At 36.8% G+C, this 16,625-nt stretch overlaps 2 protein-coding genes across 2 annotated transcripts; both read left to right on the forward strand.

Annotated features, from left to right (window-relative positions):
* Positions 1-413: 413 nt before the first annotated feature.
* LOC114244071 (uncharacterized) lies at positions 414-9,528 on the forward strand. Its single transcript, XM_028175786.2, has 6 exons — positions 414-541; positions 1,046-1,217; positions 1,736-1,854; positions 2,155-2,257; positions 2,708-2,790; positions 3,360-9,528. Exons 1-6 carry the CDS (start codon positions 502-504, stop codon positions 3,857-3,859), a joined length of 1,017 nt encoding a protein of 338 aa, XP_028031587.2. The 5' UTR covers positions 414-501; the 3' UTR covers positions 3,860-9,528.
* Positions 9,529-11,754: 2,226 nt separating this feature from the next.
* LOC114251757 (uncharacterized) lies at positions 11,755-15,369 on the forward strand. The gene is made up of 2 exons (XM_028186140.2): positions 11,755-11,991; positions 12,101-15,369. The coding sequence occupies exons 1-2, from the start codon at positions 11,878-11,880 to the stop codon at positions 14,813-14,815; spliced, it is 2,829 nt and encodes a 942-aa protein (XP_028041941.2). The 5' UTR covers positions 11,755-11,877; the 3' UTR covers positions 14,816-15,369.
* The last annotated feature ends 1,256 nt before the right edge of the window (positions 15,370-16,625 follow it).

Below are 16,625 nucleotides of genomic sequence, written 5' to 3' on the forward strand. Positions count from 1 at the left end.
TCTATGGTGTTAATGGTGGGCATCGTTATAAGATCAATTCTTTATTTTTTTACTCCGGAACGGTTTGTGCATTAGCCAGCGTCAAGTAATAAGATTTTTATAATTCGCTGCTTTAATTATCTATAGTTTATGAATAATAAAAAACAAGGACTTTTGGCGGGAATACGAGTGAAGTTGTGTGATTTGTTTTATTTTGTCTATTTAGTCTTCCTTCAGGTTTAAAGGGTGGTTTATTAACTGTTTAATATCTGTGATAGTCACACAAGAGGTCCTACCACCGTTTAAAAGACTTAGAAGAGTATTATCTCTCAAATACTAAGTATATTATCTATGGTAGAAGGCTGTATGGGTTTAGATCCCCTTGCTTCTCCTAACAAGGAAAAATTGTACCAAAAAAAATCTATGGTGGTAAACATAGATTATACACTTAACGTAATAAATCAAGGTTGAAGGTAAACTCCGTAATCGTGTCGTGAAATGTAATTTGATATTTATTCTAAAATGAATGTAAAAAACAACAAAATGGATTCAAACCTAACCGGTAAGTTAATCATAATATGTTTAATTCGATTTCACTATGTTAGCTTATATTTGGCGTCTTCTAATAACATTTTTGGACAGATATTTATTCGTTCCGATCATTCCATTACTTAAACTTACACACAGAAAATCAATATTTTTTTATTAAAACCGATAATTTTCCGGTATACTATAATGAAACACTACTGAAAAATATAGTCCAGATTAATTTGTAAATAATAAATTCCTCCACTTGATTCGCCCGTGGTATTTTTCTTGTTTTAATGAAAAGAAGCTTTGCACGTATGTTCTTTTATGCTAAGTAATTAGTAAATAGCATACACTTTATTGCTTATCACTATTTGAGATACAAAAACAAATCTAAAAACACATAATAAAACTTGGGTCTGTTGGACTGAACACTAATCCAATGAGGAATTTTGCATGATCCTGTATTGAACAAGCAACAGACTATTTCAGAGATTCTTCAGAGTCTAATAAGTAAAAGACGAAATCTCATTTTCAGGTATGTGGGTAAGTTTCTTCACAACAGCTGGTATACCATCAGATGTGGCTGCTACATATGCACTTACATTTACCGAGAACAGGATCCAGAGTGATATGCTGTTGGATCTGAATAAGGAGTACCTCAGAGACATGGGGATAACACGAATGGGTGATGTTATTGCTATATTGCGGTTAGTTAAAATCCTATTTTTGTTAAATACTGAAATGTATTGCTTATCAATGTTTTTGTATCGTTAGCTTAATCGGCAAGATACCCATTGTAATTGTATTTTAGCAAGTTCAGTGTTCTAGTTACACATTTTAAAAGTGAAGTAAATCACACAACTTGGAATTGAATTGAATTGAATTGAAATTGGGAAGCTTTATTTAAAAGGGTAGCAGCTAACAGTAAAAGTAAGATTTTGACCTTACATCACATGATTGGCATAAAATTGTAAATTCTATGGACAATGATTACAAAGTGGCCTGGGATTACATCTTACAATGTTTTTTTTCAACCTATTCTAGTAACCTTGAGGGGCTAATCTAAAATAGAATATATACATTTTTATATATAAAAGTCACAATAACACATTTTTGGATGGGCTTTTTAAACACAGAGATCTGTAGAAGCCAATGCACACTAACACATAAGTTACTTACTACTCATGAGGCTTTAGATTTGAAAATGATATTTTGTCTTTTCCAGTCATTCAAAACAAGTACACGAAAATGCAGCTCGTGATAAGGTGCTTAGTAATACTAGTGTGAACAAGGTGCCTGTGGCGGCCATCACAGGTCGCTCTACACTCCCACAACCTTCATCACGTAAGTCATTCAAGACTGTTTTCAAGAATCATAGAAAATACAACATCCGATTTCTTTCTCATATTATAATTTCTATTGGTAACAAAGGTGAAGTATGATGTGGACTCTATATCTTTCTGACTGATAATGGTCATCACTCACTTGTCATTTTTAACATTAATAATTAAAATTTATAATTAATTATTGTATTGCCCAAAATATAAACTTAATAATTTTGATTGACCATCAATATAGCATGGCAAAAACAAATAGAGGAGAAAAATAAAAAAACATTAATGCTAATAAAATTAATTATTACAGCGGCTAGTCGAATCTTGGAACATTACACTCGCAATTCTCAGTCTGAATCACCCAGCCCCTCACCACAATTGAAACGGAAAGCAGTTCAACCTAATGACAATATGTAAGTTAAAGAAACACATATATGTACTTATAACACTAATATTGTAATATGCTTAAATCAAGTTATACGAGTCAGTGCCCAAATCCCCCAGGTAGGTTAAAGAGTCACCTACTTAACAGATATGTATAAGATGAGAAAATGGTTCTTACCAAATAGGCAGGATTGTGATATCTTTATCACAATCCTGCCTATTTCTACTGCAAAATAATCATTCTGTGGGTCATAAGGGGTAAAAAAGCAGTATCATTGATACTTATATCTCAAGTTATGCTTGCTATTTAGAACTAAAACCATTTAAGTGGCTACCCATCATAGAACACAAGATGTTTGACAGATGCCTGAATCTCGCTTACGACTTTTGTTAAATATGTTGTGTTCTATGATGGCTACCTGCCACAGTGGTGTGAATGCAATTAAATATTTTTTTAAGAATAACTTTTCTGTTAACAGTGATGAAAGTGAAAAGAACTTGAAGAAAGCACGTCTCATTCGCTTTGGATCAACAGGGCTGACCCAACTAGTTACCAGTGAAGGTAAACACTTCTTACTAAAGCATTTGAAAATTACTTGATACCACACTACTGGCCCTGTATTACCCATGAGGACTTCTGAACTGAAATTAGGCATAGTCAGCATCTGGTCATGTGGTATGATAGAGATTTTTGCTATGGTAGGTGTTTATAATTTATGAATGAGTTATATAATGAATGAGTTATCACTGGTGGTAGGACCTATTGTGAGTCCGCATGGGTAGGTACCACCGCCCTGCCTATTTCTGCCGTGAAGCAGTAATGCGTTTCGGTTTGAAGGGTGGGGTAGCCGTTGTAACTATACTGAGACCTTAGAACGTATATCTCAAGGTGGGTGGCGCATTTACGTTGTAGATGTCTATGGGCTCCAGTAACCACTTAACACCAGGTGGGCTGTGAGCTCGTCCAAACATCTAAGCAATAAAAAAAAAAAAAAATATATATATATAATTTATTTGAACAGAATGAGTTACTCATTAATGAGTTTCCTAGTAACCAATTTCATTTATTAATAATACCTTATTGATACCTTGATTTACAAAATTTCATTAGCAAATATAATATTTTCACAGCACCATCTAACAAGCAAACGGTGTTCTCTCGTCTTGGTAGCAACGAATCAGTTACCAATGCAACAAAACCGTCCGCTAAGCCCATATACGCGAGATTGGGTGCAAAATCTGCACAAGTGGACCACGTCATACCGATGCAGAAAGATGCCCTTAAATATGAAGGCATTTTGAAAGCTTCCCCACCCACAAAGAAAACAGTGATGGTAACTACTTCAAAGAACAACATCAGAAAGATCAACTGTACCATGAGAGCTGATGAGATACCGGTCAGCGTTAAAGAAAAATTAGCTAAACCTAAATCTGTGAAATTTTCAAATCAAATACAGTACAAAGAAATTGAAATAAATAAAAAGATTCAACCCAAGAAAGCCACACAAATTTTTAATAAACCAGAGAGGAGATTGTCTATGACCGAAACCAGTGTAAAATCCAGATTGGGCAACCAAAGTGCGAATAACTTAACCATTACGAGAAACGTTTTCAATAGACTTGGTGTTTGATCGTGTTTTGTTAAAGTGACTGTGTTAAAATGTGCAAATGTTCGAAGAATAGTAATTGAGTCCAGGAAGCAAACAATATAATGTTATTTGTTTTTAGTGATTGAATCATAAATGGTTTTTACTCGATTTGTGCAATGACAATGTTTGGGGCGGGTAACCAACAGAGAACAAAAGATATTTGACTGATGCCTGAGTCTCGCTAGTGACATTTTCAAGATAAACTTACATATATACAGATTCCGAACAACGGCATTCGGACCGTCGGTCTACCGAGCAATATCACCCGCTCGGTGGAACATCTTCCCTTCGTCGTTAAACCTCTCACATGTTCAATAAACCGTTCTATCTGATCAGGAATCTAAGGGCTTTTCTTACAAAATATATAAATAATTTGCATACACATGTAGGAAGGCTAGCTCAGGAGCTAGGAACTCACACTAATAAAAAATATTGACACTAATTGTTCACCACAATGCATTTTCTGAATTTTATAGAGGTAGTTTCCACCACCCTGCCTGTTTTTGCCGCAAAGCAGTAATACGTTTCGGTTTGAAGGGTAGGGCAGCCCTTGTGCTTATACAACTGAAACATAGAACTCTGGTCTTAAGTGGGTCGTCCAACCCACTAAGCAACAAAATATCGGTGTGTACAGTTGAACTGTATGCTAGTTTTACTGGCTTCACCTAAAAATTGCTTTTAATGAATAAAAGTGAGTAAGACCAGTTAACGAAATTTGCACATGTATACATTTTCTCTTTTGTTTGTTATTGACATTTAAACAAAACTGGTTCTATTTTTTTCTATTCGTTCTAACAGTTCTTCAATATATTTTTTAAAGTACTAAATTTTTTAATGAAACTGTAATTTTTGTTATTAATAACGTTATAGAACGTTCATAGCTATTAAGAAACAAAAAACGAAACGAAAAAATCAGTTTAGAGGTAGAGGGAGGAAATGGCTTTGACTGACTCCGTAGTACAGTAATTAGCGCCCCTGGCTGTTGCCTCAAGGGTCGTGGATTCGATTCAAACATCAGGGCAAACCTTTGCAAACGTTTGCTCTTTGTCTGGTTATTTATTATCTATATATGTATTTAGACGTATATAAGTATGCATGTCAGTCTATGGTGCGTTATTTGTTCCCTGTTATTTATTTATTATAATGGTACTTAATTCTTTTGTCTTTGCCAGTTACGTTTGCTTTTATTTTCTTAGCTGTGCTGATAGCCTTGAGAGGCTATACCAGCGTTACCGTAGCCGCTAGGGCCTAGCGTATAGGTGAGCTCACGGGGCTCAAACTGAAAGTGTTGCTAATACTGGCCCCAGCAAGAGCAGTGTTTCGTACCACCGGATCGGAAACGCGATCCACTGAGAAGATCCGGTGAGAAACTCAGTGGGCTGTGTCTGTTGGTCAAATACGTTTGCCCTATACTGAGTATACTATAGTAGAATTATTTTGTCCGTGTAGTTTGGGTCATAAAACATAGCCCGGCTAGGGCGGTGAAAATGTTGCGCGGGCGCAACGCCATTATCGATAAAAACAAATGAGTCACACACACAGCGGCGGGGTGGTATACGAAGGGTGGTGAGACATGAGGTGGTGTAATGTTACGAGTCATTTGTTGTACCTACCTGCAAATTATAGGACATATGTCGAAGAGAAATGTGATTTTGTGCATTCGCTCTCTGAATTTCTTCAGTGACACAATGGCTACTCCTTTGTTTTGTAACAAAACGACAGAATTTATTCAAATATTTTGCTTGTTGGCAAAAATATATACCAGCACAAGCACGTGCTATTATCAACAATGTGTTAAAAATTTTCACTGAAATGAGAATAGATCCCGAAAAGTTACAAAGTGTTAATTTCTGCCGTTCTCGTTAACTTGCTGCGGCGATATGTTGTGTAAGTGTTCGATTAGTGATTTTTTCTTTCATTTTTATCACTAACCCACAAAATGACAAAACTAAATACTCTATCGATAACGGTTATCGACAACAATAATGCACATCACTATGCCCGTTCATAAGGCTCGTGAGTGGAAGAGAGAGCGAAATACTCGCTGCACCGCTCCGATTTTTTATGACCCAAACTGCACGGACAAAATAATTCTACTATACTTCGATCAATAATAGTACTAGATTAAGGATCAGGAACAAAAATAAGACGCTCCAGTGGCCACGTTTGCAGACACGAAAACATCTTCATTTCTTAGAAAAAAGTTTAATAATGTTAACGACTTCAGTTTATTATAAACCTTAATACTTAAACATAAAGTTTAATTACCATTGCAAAATATATGTATTTAGGTCCTTTCGTCAGAAAAAGAATATTATGGAATAAATTTAAAATGTCACTTGAACATAAAAAGTCATCAGTACAAAAATATTTATTCTAAAATGATACTTAAAGCCTAATTTATAAGGTTAAAAATATTTGTTTAAAATTTCGTGCTTATTGTATTGTGGAACTAGATGTAGTTCTTGGTATTACATTTCAATGCTCAGAACACAGTAAGTATTGAAAGACATAGAGTTGCAGAATATACATATTTGTTTTAGGTTTGTTTTGTATGGTCGCAACTATTTTTGACCGATTGAAAAAAGTAGTAGATAATATTTTACATTGCCGCTATTACAACAAATAGGTGATAAAAAATAAAATTGAATAAAGTAAAAAAAATATGAAAGGAAACACGAAACATGTTTTCCACGTATTCTTTATACAGAAGTAATTAAAACAATAATGTAGGTTTAATTACCTTTAAACAGATTCAGTTTGTTATAAAGCTGTCTTTTAGAAGTCATTTTTATATGAGCGGTTTCTTTTTTACAAATATAATGTAATCTTATATCAATGAATTTTTCTATAATCAGTTTAATTTAGGCTTATTTTATGGCTGTGTTCGTTTCCCCCAGAAAACAAATCCTTTTCAGCATATACGCTTAAAATATTTACACATACATATAAAGTTTTTTTAATACTTTTTTGCATTGATTTGCCACCACCATTGAACAATTCTAGAATTTTTATAAGGGTTCTATATTTCTTCTCTTTCTTTCGCGACAATATATATCCATTGTGCACAGCGACAAGGGGCTACTAGGAAATCTACAAACAAAAATAACATTATAAAATAACAAAACTACTCTATGCATTCCCTGTCCAAGAATAGGTGATGTTTGTTACAATAGTTGGTGCCTTGTTGCAAACATTGGCCAAACAATTACAATATTCGTAAATTCTGTTTTATTTACAATATAATTGTGTTTATTATTTTATGAAAAACACTTAATAATATAAATTTACCAAAAAAAGATATTCCTTCCAAAACCTTGGTGTTACGGTGGTTTTTTACTCAGTTTTTGAACGCGCATTGCAGCGTTTTGACGTCTTAGTGTTGGCTATGATTGGACCATACTAATTTGAAATAAGACCACAAATTTATTTGTGGTCTTATTTTTCGGGCCGTTTTTGAAGCGCTAATCGCGAATCTAGTAGTATTATTGATCGAAGCTACTATAGTTTATTTGTATGTAATAGTATACTAGTTTATTTGTATGAATTTGTGTATAGTTTTTTTTGTCTTATCCTCGGCTTTACAACTTTTTTCTCTAAAATCTCCTCTCTCAACATAATATGTATTGGGACTAATTTTAAATGTTCAAAAAATATATTCTAATTTAAAAGCTTAAAAATTAAATAGATGTCCGTCCATAGAGGTCGGGTGGACGTCTTTTGTCGAGGTGTGTCGATGATCGTAGACGTATGGGGATAGGATCTTCAGAGTTTTGATTTTTATTTGAATTAGATATTGTTGTTTCAGTAAACATAGGCCGTTTTCCAATTACAGCCATTACTTAATGGTAGTTTTCCAATTACAGAGCATAATGCGACTCAGTGACGCACAATGCCGAATTATGCTGAAGCTTAGTTGCGCATTATGCCGCATAATGCGCTCTTGTGCTGTAATCGGAAAACGGCCAACATTACTTATTTCATATTTGTAATTTGTAATGCGATTTAATGCCGCCCCTGTATTGTATGAAGAAGTGAAATGTTTTAATTTTCCTAATAGATACATAGTTTTGATGCGTTTGTTATGTTATGTTAAAATTTATGTTTATTTTTGACGTAAAGTTTGCTATAACATAAGTTTTGTGTTTTGTAACATTGTAGTATATTAGGGATTTGTGACATAGAAACACATTAGATAGATACATAAAAGTAGTTATGCTCTGGCTCTCTGATTAGCGCTCGGACCCCCGGAACTTTTGTGTCTAGTTTTTAATCGAATAATGTTTGTTTGAATTTCGTTTCTTTATTTTTAAGAGTCCTAGATGTGTAGAATGAGCTAACAGTCCTCATGGTGCCGAAGTTAGGAGCCCACGGACCTTACAAACTTTCGGGACGCGTGGTTGAACGAATATAGAACGTAAGTTATCCATCCACTTACGCAGCCGCCTATACCTACTTGCTAACCGGACTGCGTTACTGCTTCGTGGTAGGTACAGGCAGGTAGTGGTGCTCACTCGCATGGCCTTACAAGAAGTTACCATCACGAAAATTAGAGCAGTAAAGAGTGTTATTTGAATATTGAGTTAAATTCGTTTAGATTGATTTTTTTCGTGTTAATCCTTTAATTATGTAGGTGTACTAGTCAGCCCGGTACGCTTTGTCTTGATTTGACTTCGATCCGATGGCGAAGTCTTTCTAGCCGTTTCGGAGTCTACAGGGAACATACACTCATCGACTTTTTTATTCATGGATAAGTGGCCAACTGAAGACATTCATTGCGTTCACTCGCTCGACAATGATAATATACAGTTCATGCCATATTAGTGTACAGGGCGGGAATTAGGGGATCGTTTAAGTAAAAAAAAACCCGGTTAATTATGAAAATATCCTTGGGTCCGCGGTATCGCAGTCGCGGCCCAGTCTCACCCCGCGCGCCCCCTGAGCGTGGGGACCTCGTAAGAGCTGCGGACCCCTAAATGAGGGCAGTTGAATGGCTTCGAACAGGGAGAGATGGCGGGACATCATGAGACGCATCAAGTCTGCCTCCACCAACACTACATGACGATCACGACCACTCTGTCAGGAGTGACACGATTGAGAAGAAGAAGAAAGTCTCGTAAAACACTTTTGGCTTTGTACTTGTCGTGGTTTTTGCGCCCTGCTTATGTGTATAGTGAGGGTCGGGAGCTCGTAACGTATAACTATTGAACTAACAAGTATTGTAACAGTTTCCCGGTTCGTATTTAATAGGACTAATGTCATTAATTGCAATTTATGGTGCCTTTTTCTGTAAAATTTAGGAAAAATACAATTTACATGTAAACGTAATATAGAGATAGATTATTTAATTTGTCGCTTAGAAACGATAGTCTTATGTAAAAAAATAACAAAGGGAATCAAAACGGAATAGCCAAAATAGGAATAGGAATCTGATAGGCACATAAATTGTACTTTCAACCTTCACTTGAATAAGCGCCTTTGTAGTACTGTTTACAACAACAGTTAAAAAATATACATGCTTTAAAAAAATCCTAAAAATACAATAGTAACGTGGGTTGTATTAATTCTAAATATGAAAATTAATAATAATTAGAATAGACGTAAGTTTTACATAACGATGTATTGTTTTATGAATAAAGTGTTTAAAACCAGTACAATATTTTTTTTCAAGAATTAAAACTGTATTATTTGATTAATTGTATAAAATATATATTTATTACAAATACATACATAATTAGGTACATAATTCGGACGATTTTTTTATTTATTTCTTCGGTGGGTGGACGAGCTCACAGCCCACTTGGTGTTAAGTGGTTACTGGAGCCCACAGACATCTACAACGTAAATGCACCACCCACCTTGAGATATAAGTTCTGAGGTCTCAAGTATAGTTACAACGGCTGCCCCACCCTTCGAACCGAAACGCATTACTGCTTCACGGCGGAAATAGGCGAGGTGGTGGTACCTACCCGTGCGGACTCACAAGAGGTCCTACCACCAGTAAAAATTGTTATCGCTTGTTGGCTTGTTTTTTAAGCCAAGAGGATTTAATGTCCAAACGATGTACGAACATACCGCCGTGTTTAGGCAGATGCTCTTGGACATCAGCTAGGTTAGGATTGAATAACTTGAAGGAGTTTCAAGTTGGTGTGGGCCGCGTGAGCGAACACTACGCTTGCATAGTTCATGACGGGGCGTATGCAAGTTTTGTAGAGTGTAACTTTATTTCGAAGGGACAATTTACTTCGCTTGCAAATCATGGGATAGAGGCGTCCTAATATGAAGGCGGCACGGTCGCGTATAGTTTTGATGTGGGGTCGGAATGTCATCACCTTCGAGGCCTACGGTATGGGCAGGCCAAAGAGAGTGATGGGGCTAACGGCGGAGGTGTTAACGCGCCCATTAAGGAGCGGGCTGCTCGAAGTGGTATTCGGGGGGCGACCCCCTTTGAATAGCACCAATGTGCTTTTCGTGGGGTTGATGTCAATGCGCCACTTCCGGAACCACTGTCCCAAGGTGGTTACTGCGATCTGGATTCACCGATGCAATAGCGACTTCTTCCTACACGAGTGGTAGATAGCCGTGTCATCGGCGAAGAGCGCTAGATTATGGTCAACACGTCTGTTCTTTCAGGATAAATACATTCATATAAAAGGCTGTTCAAAGAAGGCTCATTTTAGGCCGCGCCCCCGGCACTGCATCTCATAAGCCTAAGTGCATTAAAAATACAAGCAAAGTTATAAAGATAAAAATGTATTAGTTTAAAACAATTTAATATGTAAAACAAATTTTCCGTTTTACATGTTGCAATGCGTGTAAAAACTGTAACGGAACTAGCGTTAATCACGAAAGTAATCAATAGTTTATTGCGTAATGAAACTTGCTTGAACGTAGCTCTTCCTCTCGAGATCATTATCGCACTTACTACTTAAATCCATTTGATTTAATTATTATTTTTAACTCGAGCACACAAGCACAACTGATGTTGGCATCGGTAAGGTCTACGGAGCGATATGAGTCTTGCACGAACGCCCTATCTATATTCTTGCCAACACACTCGCGTCACAGCAATAGGTATTGTTTAATTTCTAGAGACGGGTCGAGTCGCAGTTCACCGCACGTTAAGCTATTGCCACAATCAGTAACAGTGAATGAGATCGAAGTTAACCTGCATTCACTTCTTTCGTGTGGAATCTACAGGGTCCAGCCAGGCTCGTTTTGCTCATGTGTCCCGAGTGTCAGAGAGCTCTGTGAGGGCGCCTGTTAAAAATACCGATTGATTCTCTATATTTGTCAAATAGCCATTGCAATAAAACGATGGAGATTTGAAACGGCTGCTGGCACAATTCGCAAGCAAAATCAGTTAACTTAACGTTTATTGAAATATTAAGTTGCTTCTTTAATTATTTTCAGTCAAGTCCTTAGTCTTTTTGATCTGTTGCATCTGTTGTATTTCTCAAATAAACTTAAAGGCCGTGACGTTTCTGTTGTAACTTCACCCTTAAATCTGCAATCCATAGCACCATCGATTCGACTCGTTGTGTTTTTGCTTTCAACAATCGAGAAGCGCTCGCATCTTTTCACTAACCATAACAAAAAGTACTTGTATATACTGTATTATTTATTTTATTTATTTATTACACTTCATATAAAATTTACATTGGCGGACTTAATTGCCTAAGGCATTCTCTACCAGTCTCAAGCTACCAGTTAACCAAAGGTAGTGCATAGTAAATAGTGGTAGGCGCAATGAAATTAAATTAAACAACATTTATAGGAATTCATTTCAACGATCAATTACGATGAAGCAATCTATCACCCATTCGCTGCTTACATAAGTGTTGGCGACCACTGACTAGTGTCGCACAAGTCTCTATTGTTAATACAGGAAGCTATCTTTATTTTCATTTTATAGTTAATCGAATAACCTGTTTGTAGTATTAGTAGTAGTGTACGAATGATATAACTCGGTGTCGAGAGGAATCTGTAAGAAAAACGAAATGCAGTCGGTGGTTGCGATCGTGTACGTTAGCATAAAAGCGCGAGAAGGGAGCGCGCCTGCGCATTGCCGCTCCCTCCCTCTCAGACACAACGTGACCGACATGGGGCGACAGGTAATAAAATATTAAAAAATATATTTTGAAAATTCGAAGACCATAATCATCACACAGAGAACAAATATGTAACTGTAATTTTTTTATCAAGTTTTATTTTCTTTTACAGGCATTTTTCGCGGTCTGGTGCCTGTTAGCGTTTGTACAAGCGCTCTGTGATTCGACTTCCGCAAAGAGTGTAGCTAAAGACAATGAAAGTGCAGAAAGTGCTCCGCGACTTTATCGCAACATTCCCGTCGGCGTGTACGCAAGCGCAACACCTTACGGATCGTACTCCATTCCGGTTCCGTTCATATCTGCTCCTAGAACGGCAGCTTCGCGACTAGTACCAGTGAAAGAGGCTTATCAAAACGCTTATCTGAAGGATTCGTATGGAAACAGATTTATTGGATCGCCACAGTCATTGGCATATAAAACGACTTATCCACAGCAGTTTGTGCAACTTCAAGAACTTCCGGCTCATCTGTCCCAACCAATTGTCGCTGCAGCACCCAACTACCAGTACAGACAACCAACGCCGTTTATTGTGAATTCACACTATACTCTGCCGTTGCAACAGGTAGCGCATAGATTCGGCTCCTCACAACCATATGCTTATGGGGAAAACATCAAAACTCTAGCACCCAATTCACCAGCAGCCACGCAATCCCAAAGTCATCCAACAGCTCAGCAACAATCAACAAGTAATAAAGCAGTTTATGCTAACACGCAATCTCAAGATAATTATAATTTAAGAAACGGTCCAAAGTACCAGCGCCTGCAACAAGGACTAAAAGATGCTGAGGTAATCAGAAGCGAACTAAATCCTGCACAAGATAATGCCCAAAATGATAAGGCAAAGTTGCAGGACGTGCCCGCCAAAGAAACTGCAATTACAACTGTTGTTAACGGACAAAAGACGGTGATAAATTTGGACACAAAACCCGTGCTACCTTTATTAGACTTAAGCCTGCTAGAACCACTCACGTTTGCTAATCCACTCGTTCCTCAAGTGCAACATTTCTTACCGAGGATCAACCAAGCCACATATGTTAAACTACCTAAACCAGAAATTACAGAAAACAAAAACTACCAAAAAGAATTTATGATTCAGAAGACTAAATCTTATGACAGTGGACTTATTAAAGGAAAACCTCAGAAATCATCTCCAAAAAATAAAGTAAAGCGCCCTCAGCCAGAAGACGATGCTGACATACAAAGAGATGTGCCTCATACACCCACTGTAACAGTTAAAGATACTTCTAATGCAAGTCCGGAAATTTCTTATGAAATTAATTCTCCAAATTATAAGGAGACATACAAAGAAAAGGCTGTTAGTTACAATAAGGAGACAAATTCTGAACCAGTGCATTACACTTATGGTTCAAATACTGCAAAGAAACCAGTTCATTACAGCTACAGTCACAGCTCGAATGAACCCGCGAAGATTCAAAAAGTATACTATCACAGCAGTAACGGAGAGCCAAAGCAGTTGATATATAAGTTTAATTCCGAAGAACAAAATAAAGAACAAAATGGGAAAGAAAAGGAAAAATCTCAAGAAGCACCTTCTCAACACGCCGAAAATTCAAGTGGAGAATCCCATTTCGATGGTTCTGAAAAAGAGAGTTCTGAAGAGCAACATGAAGATGATGAAGCAGTGCAACAAAACAGCAAACATTTGCATCCTGAGCATAGAGAAGAATATCATGAACCTCCCAGTGAACAATATAAGAAAGAGCAACATAATAAACAACCCCAATATCACTCACGGCCACACGCTACAGTACAAAATGCAGAACAGTTTCATCCTGTGACACATTACGAGGAAAACATTCAGTTGATCCCGCCCAATAAATTAGGTCATATTAAAGTCGATCCGGGACAGCACGTACAGCAACAACCACCTCAGCCACAAAACCAGTCACCACCACAAAATTTTGATCATCCTATAATTCATGAAAGACCGCATAATGTCCCGCAGCATATACATGAAAAAACCCGGAAGGTTATAATACAAGAAGAAACTCCTGAAGAAATGCATTCTATTCACGAGCAGATGAAAGCTGAAATGATCGATCACGAAGAAAACAACGAAGAAGATTTCGAGAAAGCCTACAAAGATGCCGCGTTCGGTTTTCCTGCTTACGAAAGACATTCAGACGATGTAGAGAAGGATATTTATAATCCAGAAATTTACGGAATACCTCGTGATCATAGTAATTTCGAAATTGAGCATGTACCGTTTCAGCAATATCAGGATCACGGAGACGAATTTCCAAAAACCACTCGCGTTAACTATAAAGACGCTAGAGACAAAACTAAGGAAGACTATTACTTAGATTATTCTATAAGCCGACCGCAAAGTTTGACTGATCGCTACAGAAACAAGGTAGATTACTACAAATTATATAAGAATCAAAAACCGGAAAGGTACACCGTTTACGATACCGATAAAAACCAGGAGAAGCAAAGTTCAAAGTACACAGTAGTTCCGTATGTATTCGGAACGGTTGAGGATCAGAAACCCAAACAAACCTTCGCAAAGTATCAAGCGAAACCCCTTGTTTATGAATACGACTATTCCAAGGCGGCGCCTCGTGATAACAGCGCGTATGCATCACAACCATATCAGAACTACAAGAGCAAAACCTTGTTTGTTGAGCCTCAATTTCAATACGGTTTCGAGCCCATTGCAATTCCGAGACTATTGGACAGTGAACTCGCAGCTATGGCCAGTAATAATCGGCCAGAGAGCGAGAAACCGGGAATGCGAAAAAAAATATATAAAGAAAATTTTTACATCAAGAAAACGAGCACGTTAGGAGGAGAACCGACTAGTTGATAAAAAATAAATTATTTTAATTTATTATTTAAGAGGTTTACAGTAATTTAATTAGATTATTATAGTAGAATAACATTTGTACTTTTGTTTTGTTTTTATAAAAGTTTACCCCAGAAGCTACTATTCCTTTCATTGCAGGTTTTAGAAAATAAAACTAAATAGCATTGTATAAAATAACTTGTGTAATAATACTTTCGCCGTTGGCGTATTACGTGACCGCAAATACAAGACTTGTCCTAATTTGGGTTCGTTCTTCAACAAAAAGCAAAGAAAAGTGGCTCTAACCGACGAGCTCACTAACCGTGGAATAAGCAAAAAGTCTTCGATCACAATTCTTCATGCCTTCTGGCCGGATTAAAAAAAGCCGTTTCTACTTACAGCAACCGTCTGAGGAAACAGATCGTTTTCGAAATATTTTACCAACTACTTAGGTGATATTCTCTGTGAAAATCGCAACCTTCATTGATTTACATTCAACTGGCTTTTAATGACAATTACAAAGTAAGTACCTAATTGTGTTCAGAAACTCAATTTTTTTATATTGCTTACTTACTTATTTCATGAATTAGGTTACTAACTTTTACTAACTATCTTTTGTTAAAGTAATGAATATCGAATAAGAAAAAAAAAACATTTAAGATTTTTTGATAACATTTTATTTTATTTATTGGCGTAAATGGCCAGTTGCGCTTAAGATCCACTAGCGGCTATCAGAGCCCACAGATTCCAAAGAATTTACTTTAATTAAGTATTAGGTGCGGAAAATTATGATTATACCAAGGCCACTTGGAACTCGAAAGAGTAAAAATTCGAATCGTCTATTGGGCAAAACTCAATTATGAACGCTGAGACAAGTTGCCAACAGTTTAATAAGCGTTAAAAAAAACCTTTGTAATAATTTGATTGAAATAGTTTGATAAATTCACAAATAGCCTAATAATAACCAATCGTTGATCTAAAAAATAAAAATAAAAACTATATAAGAATTAGGTAATTGTCGTCGAGGCACGAACAAGAAACAGCCTACTTTTTGTTGAGTAGTTACCAGAGTCCAACGATTCCACGTGAATATGAGGCCGAGCTTTCAATTGCTACTGATAAGATAGCCGCTAGGCTATTACTGTAGGACTGGAAGTATTAACAGCGCCAGTATCCTCGTACCCCTCTATTTTTTGCCTACGTAGGATAGCGTATATACGAAGGAATAACATCGTGTAATAAAAAACAAACTCGCAAAATTATAATTTGCGTAATTACTAGTGGTAGGACCTCTTGTGAGTCCGCACGGGTAGGTACCGCCACCCCGCCTATTTTTGCCGTGAAGCAGTAATGCGTTTCGGTTTGAAGGGTGGGGCAACCGCTATAACTATACTCTGACCTTATAACTCATATCTCAAGGTGGGTGGCGTCATTTACGTTCTAGATGTCTATGGGCTCCAGTAACCACTCAGCACCAGGTGGGCTGTTAGCTAGTCCACCGATCTAAGTAATAAAAAATGTTATAGCTGATGTAAAGGACCATAAATGCAATGAAGTAATCTTTCACATCTATCAACACATTCACATAATTAATGATTTGGAGGTCGATTTCATATTTTATTATTCTACTAGCTCGCTATTGCTGTTCATTTCTTGTTCCTCATAAATCGCAGATGGCGCAGTTTAGCATCGTATCCATTCGCTAACACCATCCAGCTGCTGATTCTTTATGTACCTACTTTCAAACACATTTTAACAGGTCTGTGGTGACCGTGTTGTATTCCTAAACTAATGCCGATTAGAAATTGATATATTGTTTATAGCCGCAAAT

The sequence above is a fragment of the Bombyx mandarina genome, chromosome 05 (assembly GCF_030267445.1).
Source record: "Bombyx mandarina strain Sakado chromosome 05, ASM3026744v2".
In the NCBI taxonomy this organism is placed as follows: domain Eukaryota; kingdom Metazoa; phylum Arthropoda; class Insecta; order Lepidoptera; family Bombycidae; genus Bombyx; species Bombyx mandarina.

Bases quoted from the DNA above. Each gene is read 5' to 3' on its own strand.
- LOC114244071 (XM_028175786.2), top strand. From the start codon at position 502: ATGAATGTAAAAAACAACAAAATGGATTCAAACCTAACCG. The intron at 1,218-1,735 runs GTTAGTTAAAAT...TGTCTTTTCCAG, and splicing joins GATGTTATTGCTATATTGCG to TCATTCAAAACAAGTACACG. The intron at 1,855-2,154 runs GTAAGTCATTCA...TAATTATTACAG, and splicing joins ACTCCCACAACCTTCATCAC to CGGCTAGTCGAATCTTGGAA.
- LOC114251757 (XM_028186140.2), top strand. From the start codon at position 11,878: ATGCAGTCGGTGGTTGCGATCGTGTACGTTAGCATAAAAGCGCGAGAA. The intron at 11,992-12,100 runs GTAATAAAATAT...TTTCTTTTACAG, and splicing joins TGACCGACATGGGGCGACAG to GCATTTTTCGCGGTCTGGTG.